Genomic DNA, 13,085 nt, shown 5'->3' on the forward strand with positions numbered 1-13,085 from the left:
TAAGTTCAAAGAAATGCAAAGTTCCTCCATAGAGGCCGCTCCTCGGTAGGTATAAGGATGTGGGTGTAATTGAGATAACGCATGTCATCACAAGATGAGCCTCTTCCTCCACCCTCTTTCCCCACTTGCAAAAAGGTCCGTCGCATCTAGCTTGTCCGCTCCATAGCAAGTTGCTCTATCCGCACTAATTGAGGGAGTTATCTAATGAGCTAAATTAAATAAAAACACAAAAGAACGATAAGAACCGGTACTTTTTGGAGGGTGAGAACCAGTTCAGAACTTTATTTTGCTGGTCGGAACAATGGAACGGAACAAAAACAAATGGTGGTTATGTCCAGAACGAAACGATTGAGATTATCTGAGATTTGCATAAATCAGAGATCTGCAGAGTCAGAGGCTCTATGATGTCATAATAGCCGAATATACTGATAAAAGTCACCTTGTCCGAGTGACATTTACATGGCTATCAAAACGTCACCCTAGTGTAAACCTACACGAAACACAGACCTTATTTGGAGTGTTTCTAAAATTCCCTCAGCCACCCTCATCTGTATTCCCTTTCTGTTTGCCCAATTACAATAAAACACACACACAGAGAGTGAGAGAGACACAGACAGAAGCCTGAGATAACCCCCTCTGTCTCTCCAGCTGAGCAAACAAGAAAAAAGCAATCAACTCACTTTTATCATTAGATATCTCGGTAGTGTGTGTGCGTGTTTATATTTACCTGCTATAGATGAATCAGACTATAGATGTCTCTCTCACCCTAGACACAATGGCAGCTATGGGTTGGAATGCATTATGTTTGAAATACTGTATGTTTGTTCATCTGACTGATTGGGAGAATACAATTTTCTCTAGTCTGTAGCTGATTATTCCTGGGTGAATAAAGCTTCTGGTCCATGAAAACTGTCCTCCCTAAACATGTTACACTCAGCTCCCCTCCCTCTCCACCTCCCCCTACCTCCAATTCAATTTCAATTTCAATTTAACAGATTTATTGGCATGGAATACATATGTTTACATTGTCAAAGCAAGTGAAACAGACAAACAAAAGAGAAATAAACAAAAAATAAATAACAGTAAACATTAAACTCACAAATGTTCCAAAAGAATAAAGACATTTCAAATGTCATATTATGTCTATCTACAGTGTTGTAACGATGTCCAAAAAGGTAAAGTAAAGAACAAAAAGGTAAATAAATAAACAGAAATATGTATTTACAATTGTTTGTTCTTCACTTTTTCTTGTGACAAATATTGTCACAAATCTTGCTGCTGTGATGACACTGTGGTATTTCACATAGTAGATATGGGAGTTTATCAAAATTGGGTTTGTTTTCGAAATCTTTGTGGGTCTGTGTAATCTGAGGAAAATATGTGTCTCTAATATGGTCAGACATTTGGCTGGAGGTTAGGAAGTGCAGCTCAGTTTCCATCTCATTTTGTGGGCAGTGTACACATAGCCTGTCTTTTCTTGAGAGCCAGGTCTGCCTATGGCGGCCATTCTCAATAGCAAGGCTATTCTCACTTAGTCTGTACATAGTCAAAGCTTTCTTTAAGTTTGGATTAGTCACAGGGGTCAGGAATTCTGCCACTGTGTACTCTCTGTTTAGGGCCAAATAGCATTCTAGTTTGCGTAGGTTTTTTGTTGTTTGTTTCCAATGTGTCAAGTAAATTTATTTTTGTTTTCTCATGATTTGGTTGAGTTTAATTGCGTCCTTGGAGCTCTCTGGGGTCTGTTTGTGTTTGTGAACAGAGCCCCAGGACCAGCTTGCTTAGGGGGCTCTTCTCCAGGTTCATCTCTCTGTAGGTGATGACTTTGTTATGGAAGGTTAAGGAATCACTTTCTTTTTGGTGGTTGTAGAATTTAAAGTCTCTTTTCTGGATTTTGATAATTAGTGGGTATCGGCTTAATTCTGCTCTGCATGCATTATTTGGTATTTTAAGTTGTACACGGAGGATGCAACACTACACAACACTACACAACACAGTGTCCTCTTTAGAGAGGTTAGCCATGGATGGAATTTTTTATTATTATTATTATTATATATTTTATTTCACCTTTATTGAACCAGGTAGGCTAGTTGAGAACACCTTTATTTAACCAGGTAGGCTAGTTGAGAACACCTTTATTTAACCAGATAGGCTAGTTGAGAACACCTTTATTTAACCAGGTAGGCTAGTTGAGAACACCTTTATGTAACCAGGTAGGCTAGTTGAGAACAAGTTCTCATTTACAAATGCGACTTGGCAAAGATAAAGCAAAACAGTGCGACACAAACAACACAGAGTTACACATGGAATAAACAAAACATACAGTCAATAACACAATAGAAATGAGATGAGTTAAGGCAATAAATAGGCCATAGTGGCGAAATAATTACAATACAGCAATTAAACACTGGAGTGATCGATGTGCAGAAGAGGAGTGTGCAAGTAGAGATACTGGGGTGCAAAGGAGAAAATTAAATCAAATGAATAACAGTATGGGGGATGAGGTAGTTGGATGGGCTATTTACAGATGGGCCATGAACAGGTGCAGTGATCTGTGGTGCTTAAAGCTAATGAGGGAGATATGAGTCTCCAGCTTCAGTGATTTTTGCAGTTCGTTCCAGTCATTGGCAGCAGAGAACTGGAAGGAGAGGCAGCCAAATGAGGAATTGGCTTTGGTGGTGACCAGTGAGAGATACCTGCTGAAGCGAGTGCTACAGGTGGGTGCTGCTATGGTGACCAGTGAGCTGCGATAAGGCGGGGCTTTACCTAGCAAAGACTTATAGATGACCTGGAGCCAGTGGGTTTGGCGACGAATATGAAGCGAGGGCCAGCCAACGAGAGCATACAGGTCGCAGTGGTGGGTAGTATATGGAGCTTCGGTGACAAAACAGATGGCACTGTGATAGACTACATCCAATTTACTGAGTCAAGTGTTGGAGGAAATTTTGTCAATGACATCACCGAAGTCAAGGATCGGTAGGATAGTCAGTTTTACGAGGGTATGTTTGGCAGCATGAGTGAAGGATGCTTTGTTGTGAAATAGGAAGCTGATTCTAGATTTAATTTTGGATTGGAGATGCTTCATGTGAGTCTGGAACGAGAGTTTACAGTCTAACCAGACGCCTAGGTATTTGTAGTGGTCCATATATTCTAAGTCAGGACCATCCAGAGTAGTGAAGCTGGACAGGTGGGCAGGTGTGGGCAGCGATCAGTTGAAGAGCATGCATTTAGTTTTACTTGCATTTAAAAGCTTTTGGAGACCACGGAACGAGAGTTGTAATGACATTGAAGCTCGTCTGGAGGTTAGTTAACACAGTGTCCAAAGAAGGGCCAGAAGTATACAAAATGGTGTCGTCTGTGTAGAGGTGGATCAGAGAATCACCAGCAGCAAGAGTGACATCATTGATGTATACAGAGAAAAGAGTTGGCCCGAGAATTGAACCCTGTGGCACCCCCATAGAGACTGCCAGAGGTCTGGACAACAGGCCCTCCGATTTGACACTCTGAACTCTGTCTGAGAAGTAGTTGGTGAACCAGGCGAGGCAGTCATTTGAGAAACCAAGGCTGTTGAGTCTGCCGATAAGAATGTTGTGATTGACAGAGTCGAAAGCCTTGGCCAGGTCAATGAATACGGCTGCACAGTATGGTCTCTTATCGATTGTGGTTATGATATCGTTTAGGACCTTGAGGTGCACCCATGACCAGTTCTGAAACCAGATTGCATAGTGAAGGAAGGTACGGTGGGATTCGAAATGGTCGGTCATCTTTTTGTTAACTTGGCTTTCGAAGACCTTAGAAAGGCAGGGTAGGATAGATATAGTTCTGTAGCAGTTTGTGCTTCTACACTTGCATTGCTTACTGTTTGGGGTTTTAGGCTGGGTTTCTCTACAGCACTTTGAGATATCAGCTGATGTAAGAAGGGATATATAAATACATTTGATTAGATTTGATTCTAGAGTGTCTCCCCCTTTGAAGAGGGGGATGATCGCGGCAGCTTTCCAATCTTTGGAGATCTCAGACGATACGAAAGAGAGGTTGAACTGAATTAAAGGGTTTTGGGCACTGGCCAGCAGGGCTAGTAGATTTATACTATGTGTCATGCGATGTTTGAAAATAACCACATTTTACTGGCCTGTCAGGCTAGTTGGGAAAATGTTCTACTAGCCCAGTCTCAAAAATACTAGCCTCGGGCTAGCTTTATATCCATCCCTAATTATAACCATTGGCTGCATGGCAGCTACAGGCCACTAAGCCCAGCCCAGTTCTTAGGGGAAAGTTAGAGAGAGAGTGTGTGTGTGTGTGTGTGTGTGTGTGTGTGTGTGTGTGTGTGTGTGTGTGTGTGTGTGTGTGTGTGTGTGTGTGTGTGTGTGTGTGTGTGCTGGTGGTATTGTTTTCCCTGGCTTTCTTCCAGATTCCTAAATACCAACTCTCTTAAGCAAGACCGACAAGGAATCAAGACACACAAATGGAGCATACACAAAATTGATGCATGAACACACTCAGACACGCACTACCTCTCCCCAACCTTCATTGCTTTAGGCCCTGAAGCCCCTGAACATTTGTTCCAAATCCATTGTATAAACAGTACAGCACTACAACACATTTATCCGTGTCACACAGTACACTGATCCCAGGGCTCTCTGCCTCCACTAACATCAATACAAAAGGCAAACTGGAGGCCTTTGGAAACATCTACTGTGTCTTGACCCAGGATTTCCATTAAGCGTGATGCAATTACATACCTACTTAACTTTAACACCAACGTTCCAGGGGAAAGGTTCAGCAGAAGTGGAATCCAGCCACTTTCTAGAAACTTCTGGCCCTTAGTCAACGGCCCAGTCGAAGCTAGCCAGTAAAATCTTCTGGGACTGTTTGGAGTCCTGGGCCTATATAAAGCATAAAGAGTAGGAGTGCTGATCTAGGAACAGTTTTGCCTTTTAGATCATAATTTATAAGATTACATGGACGAGGAGGACCTGATCCTAGATCAGCACTCCTACTTCGAGATGCATAGTGAATGATAGCCTGACCTACCACAGTCGGTTGTCAAAAGTTAATAACTTGTTTGCTTATAGTTTCAAAGTGGTTTCAGTGGGTTACCCTTCCTATATCTCCCTTTTCTTTACCTCTCTTCCCCCTCTTTCTTTCTCAAACTAAGTTCCTCCCTTTCTCGCTCAGTAGGATTATTCTCCACTTCTTCTATTGTTCCTTTTCCTCTCCGGTGCCATTGGTTTAGTAACAGTTCTCTAGGAATGTGCTACTGCTGTTGTTAGCTCCCCTGGGGACCAATGGGCTGGTGGCTGGGTGAAGGCTGGCAGATGACAATTGCATTTGCAGCCAGAAGAACACAGCTCTCCACTGCTCAGTACATAAGAACACTTCCCTCCAAATCTCTCTCCTTTGATTAGAGACAGTGATTGTCATAAGTGGACCTCATTGTCACCTTCTAAAAGGGGAACAGCTCAGATAAATAGAGCAATTTAAACCTTGACCTAGTGTGACAGAGAGAGAGAGAGAGAGAGCTCTCCACTGCTCAGTACATAAGAACACTTCCCTCCAAATCTCTCTCCTTTGATTAGAGACAGTGATTGTCATAAGTGGACCTCATTGTCACCTTCTAAAAGGGGAACAGCTCAGATAAATAGAGCAATTTAAACCTTGACCTAGTGTGACAGAGAGAGAGAGAGAGAGAGAGCGAGGAGGGAGAGGGAGAAACAGGAATTGAGAGAGAAGGAAGCAGAGAGAGAGAGGAGAAAAGATGAACACACTTCTAATCATGTGCAAATTTGTAGTAACATCAACTTGCATGCCTGTCACATGCTTTTATAAACACAAAGGAGAAATATGTATTTCTTCCATAAAAACAACGTCCTTGGGAAGACTTACAGGAGTGAGGAAACCTGGCTTATTCCTCAGAACTCAAAATCTGTTCTGGAACTCTCTCTATGGAATTCATTTCTCAATCATAAATCATGGTAATTCACAGACAGGCCAAAATTACATCTGTGATACAACATTCAACAGCTGGAACTGATAAATTAACCTGTAATATGGCACACTGATGACATCGAATCTGAAAAAAACGTATGTGGTTCATTATGTGAATGTTGGCTGGCCCTCGCTTCATACTCGTCGCCAAACCCACTGGCTCCAGGTCATCTACAAGTCTCTGCGAGGTAAAGCCCTGCCTTATCTCAGCTCACTGGTCACCATAGCAGCACCCATCCGTAGCACACGCTCCAGCAGGTATATCTCACTAGTCACCCCCAAAGCCAATTCCTCCTTTGGTCGCCTTTTCTTCCAGTTCTCTACTGCCAATGACTGGAACGAACTGCAAAAATCACTGAAGCTGGAGACTCATATCTCCCTCACTAGCTTTAAGCACCAGTTGTCAGAGCAGCTCACATATCACTGCACCTGTACATAGCCCATTGGTAAATAGCCCATCCAACTACCTCATCTCCATACTGTATTTATTTATTTATCTTGCTCCTTTGCACCCCAGTATCTCTACTTGCACATTCATCTTCTGAACATCAATCACTCCAGTGTTTAATTGCTATATTGTAATTACTTCGCCACCATGGCCTGTTTATTGCCTTACCTCCCTTATCTTACCTCATTTGCACACACTGTATATATATTTCTCTACTGTATTATTGACTGTATGTTTGTTTTTTCCATGTGTAACTCTGTTGTTGTATGTGTCGCACTGCTTTGCTTTATCTTGGCCAGGTCACAATTGTAAATGAGAACTTGTTCTAAACTAGCCTACCTTGTTAAATAAAAGGTGAAATAAAAATAAATGTAAAACACAGGAACCGACCAACCTATCGACCGACCAATAAACAGACAAGGCAGTCAGACAGACAGCGATGTGAAAGCTTTTTCCAGAACAATAACAAGATGAGCCATTCAGTACCAATGTTTATACAGCTCTAAGCAAGAGCATTCTGGCTAAAGACTTATAGGAGTACCAGAAAGACAGAATCAGGTCAAATTGTATTGGAGAACAATTGCATGTAAATGCAGCTCTGCTCCCCTACAGAAATACTGCTACGCACCCCTGTATTTAGCCTCGCTATTGTTATTGTACTGCTGCTCTATAATTACTTGTTACTTTTATTTCTTATTCTTATCTTTTTTAAAAAACTGTATTGTTGAACTATTTGCACCCCCACCTTTTACACCACTGCAACTCTCTGTCGTTATCATCTATACATAGTCACTTTAATAACTCTACCTACATGTACATATTACCTCAACTAATCGGTGCCCCATCACATTGACTCTGTACCGGTACCCCCCTGTATATAGTCTCAATATTGTTATTTTACTGTTGCTCTTTAATTACTTGTTACTTTTATTTCTTATTCTTATCCGTATTTTTTTAAACTGCATTGTTGGTTAGGGGCTCGTAAGTAAGCATTTCTACACCTGTTGTATTCAGCATTTCACTGTAAGATCTACACCTGTTGTATTCGGCGCATGTGACAAATACAATTTGATTTGAAATAGAAGATCATTCTACTTCTATGCATGCCCTATCTTCATCAACCAGCTCTTACGTAGTGAGCTGCTGCAGTGGAGATGACTGACACTGTGTGGTATTTTAAAGGGATCGGGAGCCAACATTTCTGTTGAAAATATGGTGTGTTATGTCAAAACGTCTCCTGATCGTCGAGCCTCGAACAGGATCGTGGTTAATGTAGGATTTATATTTCTATTATATTGTATTCTAATTATATTCCGTACTGGAGCTGGACTGTATGCAACTGGACTGAGCTCAAGACAGAAGTTATGAAATCAGGACATGGGACTTTGGACGAGTCCCAGCCGTATCAATCAGAGCGGACCGAGGAAGAGTTATACAGACCCTGATGATGGTTGCATCACCCAAACGTGCCAGTTTAAGCACATTAATCAAATAGCACCAGGATGTTTTACTCTTAGAACTAAACAGAGCAGCGTGCAGGGTTTTGCCTTTTGGAATTAATACGGTACAATATAGACATGTGGTTAGTACCAAGGATTAGTGGCCAAGCTCAACTCTGAGTTCTTCTCATAGAAACAGTCTTTGGGTGCAGAGTTCTACACAGATTCCTCGTCAACTGCTGTAGTAGCCCAGTGTGACACTTCCTCAACCACAACATTTGACACCTTATGCGGTCCTCTGTAGCTCAGTTGGTAGAGCATGGCTCAGCTTTGGCTCTTGCAACACCAGGATATTGCTTTCAATACCCATACAGCGCTGTGATAAAATTATAAAAAGGGGGAAAATACTATATTTGCTTTTGCATATGCTTGAAAATCCACAAATGTTGCTGAGTTAAAGCAGCTCTGCATGCAAGAGTGAGCTAAAAGGTTTCGGGGTTGTCGCTGGGCAATACGGACTTTCAGCTCCCTCCAGAGAATTTATATTGGGTTCAGGTCTGTAGACTGGCTAGGCGACTCCAGGACCTTGAGAAGCTTCTTACGGAGCCACTCCTTAGTTGCCCTGGCTGTGTGTTTCAGGTCGTTGTCATGCTGGAAGACCCAGACACGACCCGTCTTCAATGCTCTTACTGAGGGAAGGAGGTTGTTGGCCAAGATCTCACGATACATGGCCCCATCCATCCTCCCCTCAATACGGTGCAGTCGTCCTGTCCCCTTTGCAGAAAAGCATCCCCAAAGAATGATGTTTCCACCTCCATGCTTTTCGGTTGGGATGGTGTTCTTGGGGGTTGTACTCATCCTTCTTCTTCCTCCAAACACGGCGAGTGGAGCTTAGACCAAAAAGCTCTATTTTTGTCTCATCAGACCACATGACCTTCTCCCATTCCTCCTCTGGATCATCCAGATGGTCATTGGCAAACTTTAGACGAGCCTGGACATGCGCTGGCTTGAGCAGGGGGACCTTGCGTGCCCTGCAGGATTTTAATCCATGATGGCATAGTGTGTTTCTAATGGTTTTCTTTGAGACTGTGGTCTCAGCTCTCTTCAGGTCATTGACCAGGTCCTGCCGTGTAGTTCTGGGCTGATCCCTCACCTTCCTCATGATCATTGATGCCCCACGAGGTGAGATCTTGCATGGAGCCCCAGACCAAGGGTGATTGACCGTCATCTTGAACTTCTTTCATTTTCTAATAATTGCGCCAACAGTTGCCTTCTCACCAAGCTGCTTGCCAATTGTCCTGTAGCCCATCCCAGCCTTGTGCAGGTCTACAATTTTATCCCCGATGTCCTTACACAGCTCTCTGGTCTTGACCATTGTGGAGAGGTTGGAGTCTGTTTGATTGAGTGTGTGGACAGGTATCTTTTATACAGGTAACGAGTTCAAACAGGTGCAGTTAATACAGGTAATGAGTGGAGAACAGGTGGGGTTTTTAAAGAAAAACTAACAGGTCTGTGAGAGCCGGAATTCTTACTGGTTGGTAGGTGATCAAATACTTATGTCATGCAATAAAATGCAAATTAATTACTTAAAAATCATACAATGTGATTTTCTGGATTTTTGTTTTAGATTCCGTCTCTCACAGTTGAAGTGTACCTATAGATAAAAATTACAGACCTCTACATGCTTTGTAAGTAGGAAAACCTGCAAAATCGGCAGTGTATCAAATACTTGTTCTCCCCACTGTATATTTTTGTTGTTGTAAATGTAGGGTCCCCTTTTGTAATATTTGGTATTGGTTGACGATTTGATAACATTCCGTATCCAAAATATGGAATAATAGAGAAAATCAGAAAGGGGACCAATACTTTTTCACTGCGCTGTACGTAAAAAATGATGCACACATGACTGTAAATTGCTTAGGATAAAAATGCCTGCTAAATCGCATATATTATATAATTATTGATGTCTCCAGGAAAGAAGAGTTAGCTTACTATTTATTACCTCACCACTCTTATGCAACTATAGAAATAGAATGTGTTCAACAATCACAAAATAACTTGAATGGGAATGTCCGTTCTATAAATTATATTTCTACATCTAAAACACCCACTGAGTGACATTAGGAAACACAGGAGGCTGTATGATCAGTGCCAAAGCTGACGTGATCCCCAACAGATTATGATGGATGATTTACAACTAAATGATTCCCTGTCTCAAAAACAAATACTGTCCGGAGTTCAGACAAATACTGTCTGGAGTTCAGACATGACTAGAGACATTGATTCAGCCATAGTATGTAGACATTCAGTATTTCTGTTAACATAAGCATTCTTTTCCACCCTGTTTTCATAATAATAATAATCATGTATTCAACTTTCATAGCGCTAATCATTACATAAAGAATCTGAAAGTGTTTGAAGCAACAAAAAGACTTGCAATTTAGTCAAAACAACATCACAACAACATGAGCTGGATAGTCATTAGAAAGTTCATGGTTTGAGCGGTCATTGGCAATAACATTTGACAAGCTCTAATCCAACATATTTCATGAGGGAGGAGACACAACCTCAAGCTGCAATAGGCTGAGTTTACACAGGCAGTCCAATTCTAATATTTTTTTTTCATGAATTGGTATTTTGACCAATCACATAAGATCTTTCACATCATATCTTTTTCAGAGCTGATCTGATTGGTCAAAAGACAAATTAGTGTGAAAAAAAGAATTGGGCTGCCTGTAAACACAGCCACAGAGAACTAACTATATGTCATGGGACAGATCTGTACAGTAGCCTATTCTCACTATTTTTACCAGACACTTAGACATTTTCTCAGGGATCCTTAATTTCTTATGAAAGTGTCCAGCCCTGTATGAGTCTACCCCCATACAGTAATTTCCACACGGACAAAAAAATGCCACACAACGCAGCTGTGTGTAAAATGTGGGGATAGGGTCATCACACAGTCAGACTTTCAAATCAGGACACAGCTTTATGTTTCAGATGAGATTAAACTTAATCAGCAACTCAAATGACATCCCAGGGAATGACATATCAGACAAACTGTGACTACTAGTTGTGTTAAATGCTGACATGAGAAATATGAGTTCCACCTGTTGCATAACTCCTGCCTCAAATAGCCTACGAGATAGCCGTTTGTTTGAGGTGAGATCATTAGAATAAGGTATGATTTTTGAAGTTTGTGTCTGTAATATGTAGAATTACAGCAACCTTAGTCGGCAAGATGAATGTCCGCCTATAGCCTACTGCGGGGTTCCCCAACTGGCAGCCCGTGGGCGATTATATTCCCCCGCCCCAAGTTCTGAGCACATTTTTTACAATTATTGTTCGATTTAAGACTATAAAAACACCAGCAAATCAACTCCAAGTGATTTCAATATGTGAAATCTGTTCCAAAGTATTCCCACGCATAATATAAGGATACTGTATATGTGATCGTCTACAAATGTAAACAAGTTGTTGAATTGATTCTGTTTTACATTTACATTTTAGCTGACGCTCTTATCCAGAGCGATTTGCAGGAGAAATGTGGGTTAAATGTCTTACTCTAGCGCATATCGACGGATTGTTTTAATCAAATCGGCTCAGCTATTCTAACCAGCAACCTTTCAGTTACTGGCCCAGCGCTCTTAACCGCTATTCACATATTATATATATGTTTGGGCTTCTTGCCGTCAATTTGCCGTCAACAAATGATTAGAGGATTTATGTTCCAGCTTCCTGACCATCCTCTCAAGAACAAATCAGACCGTGACTGAATCTAGTTGATGATCCCTAGCCAACTTCATGTTCATGTGCATAAAACAACAACAAATAGCACGTACAAAGATAAGCCAGATGTTGTATTGTAAGCAATATAGTTTATAATAGAGCAATATTATATTATAATATTGTGGTCCAATATGCAGCATTTGAGCACTCCTTCCTATAAGGCGACATTTTATCAGGGGATTCAGCATCACGGAGGAGATTGTCTATGTGCAAAGCAAATGAACTGAAACGGCACAGTAAGTCCATAATAAGCATAACGCCTATTCAACTATGAATCAAAAACAGAGCATGGTTATTGCAGCCTATATTGCATTACAATAACAGCGCACGTTTCGTTTCAGACGTGTCGGCTACAATGTTGAAAATATGTCTATGCAACAGTTGGCTACTTACATAAAGCGAAGTGGCTGAGATTCGTGCAATATCACCCTGAGTTCCTTTCAATTCCCTGCCTCGCGTACTATTGTAATATTTCCACTAGTCTATTTGCTAAATTCAGCAACATCTTTGGAAGCGTTCCTTTAAATTGCACGTACCTGATATTCCTCCTCCAATAACTATAACGTCGAATGTGTTCTGTGCTGTCATGGTGTTGTTATGCCGCTCTTGCTCTCTCTTTCTCACACTGTCACTGTCTATCTCTCGCTCTCTACCAACGCTGCCTGCCGTTCGCTCGCCTTGCTCGGTGGTGCTAAACGCCACGAGGACAGAGGATCGCATCTGTATTAAAAGCGGCGGAGACAGGCCCAATTTAACCGACTCCGCCTACGGGTTGTAGCCTACTCTGCATTATTCTGTGGTGATATGACAGGTGAGAGGCACAATCATTGCTCCTTGTCCTAGAAAGACACCGCTCATTGCCCCCAATAAAACAATAGGCTTCTACTTACTGTATGATATGATTTGGACATTGTACAGACAGACAGACAGACAGACAGACAGACAGACAATCACAGTAATCTATCTGTCTACCCGTGCAAGCTTTTAGGGGCCTAAACTGAAAAACCTGTGTTTTTTGTGTCAAACGCTTTTGTTATATTTCAATCTTCTGTGATGTATATAAAGTGTAATATTGGGATGCAAACTGAAAATTGAATACATTTCAACTATATCTGACATGGTACAGCTGCCTTTTTTTTTTTTAAAGCCGATGTGTGTGAGATGTAGACTTTAGTTTCAAAGTAGATTTGTTTTAGACTATCAAGAATCACTCTGTGTGACCCTGATTTAGCCCACTGCAGTAAAAGTCTAATTCTATGTAAACAAAACAAAAAATGTGTATTTTTCTGCATATCTAAGCATATCGCTTGAGCTGTCTGTATACTCCTGGCTAGAGTTTATTTTCTTCTAAGAAACTAAATGTGTTTCGCTGCAACTCTGCTGAAATCTGGGTAAAATGTTGAAAGTCATGTTGTCCAGTACAT

At 41.4% G+C, this 13,085-nt stretch overlaps 1 protein-coding gene across 1 annotated transcript in view; it reads right to left on the reverse strand.

Annotated features, from left to right (window-relative positions):
• LOC100136729 (monoamine oxidase) overlaps positions 1–12,337 on the reverse strand; it is a gene marked incomplete at both ends in the record, with an annotated part of 66,683 nt that extends 54,346 nt beyond the window's left edge. The window contains 1 exon segment of the mRNA NM_001124688.1: positions 12,198–12,337. Within this exon segment, the coding sequence (NP_001118160.1) occupies positions 12,198–12,249 (52 nt within the window).
• Between the last annotated feature and the right edge of the window lie 748 nt (positions 12,338–13,085).

Source organism: Oncorhynchus mykiss, chromosome 3, assembly GCF_013265735.2.
Source record: "Oncorhynchus mykiss isolate Arlee chromosome 3, USDA_OmykA_1.1, whole genome shotgun sequence".
Classification (NCBI taxonomy): Eukaryota; Metazoa; Chordata; class Actinopteri; order Salmoniformes; family Salmonidae; genus Oncorhynchus; species Oncorhynchus mykiss.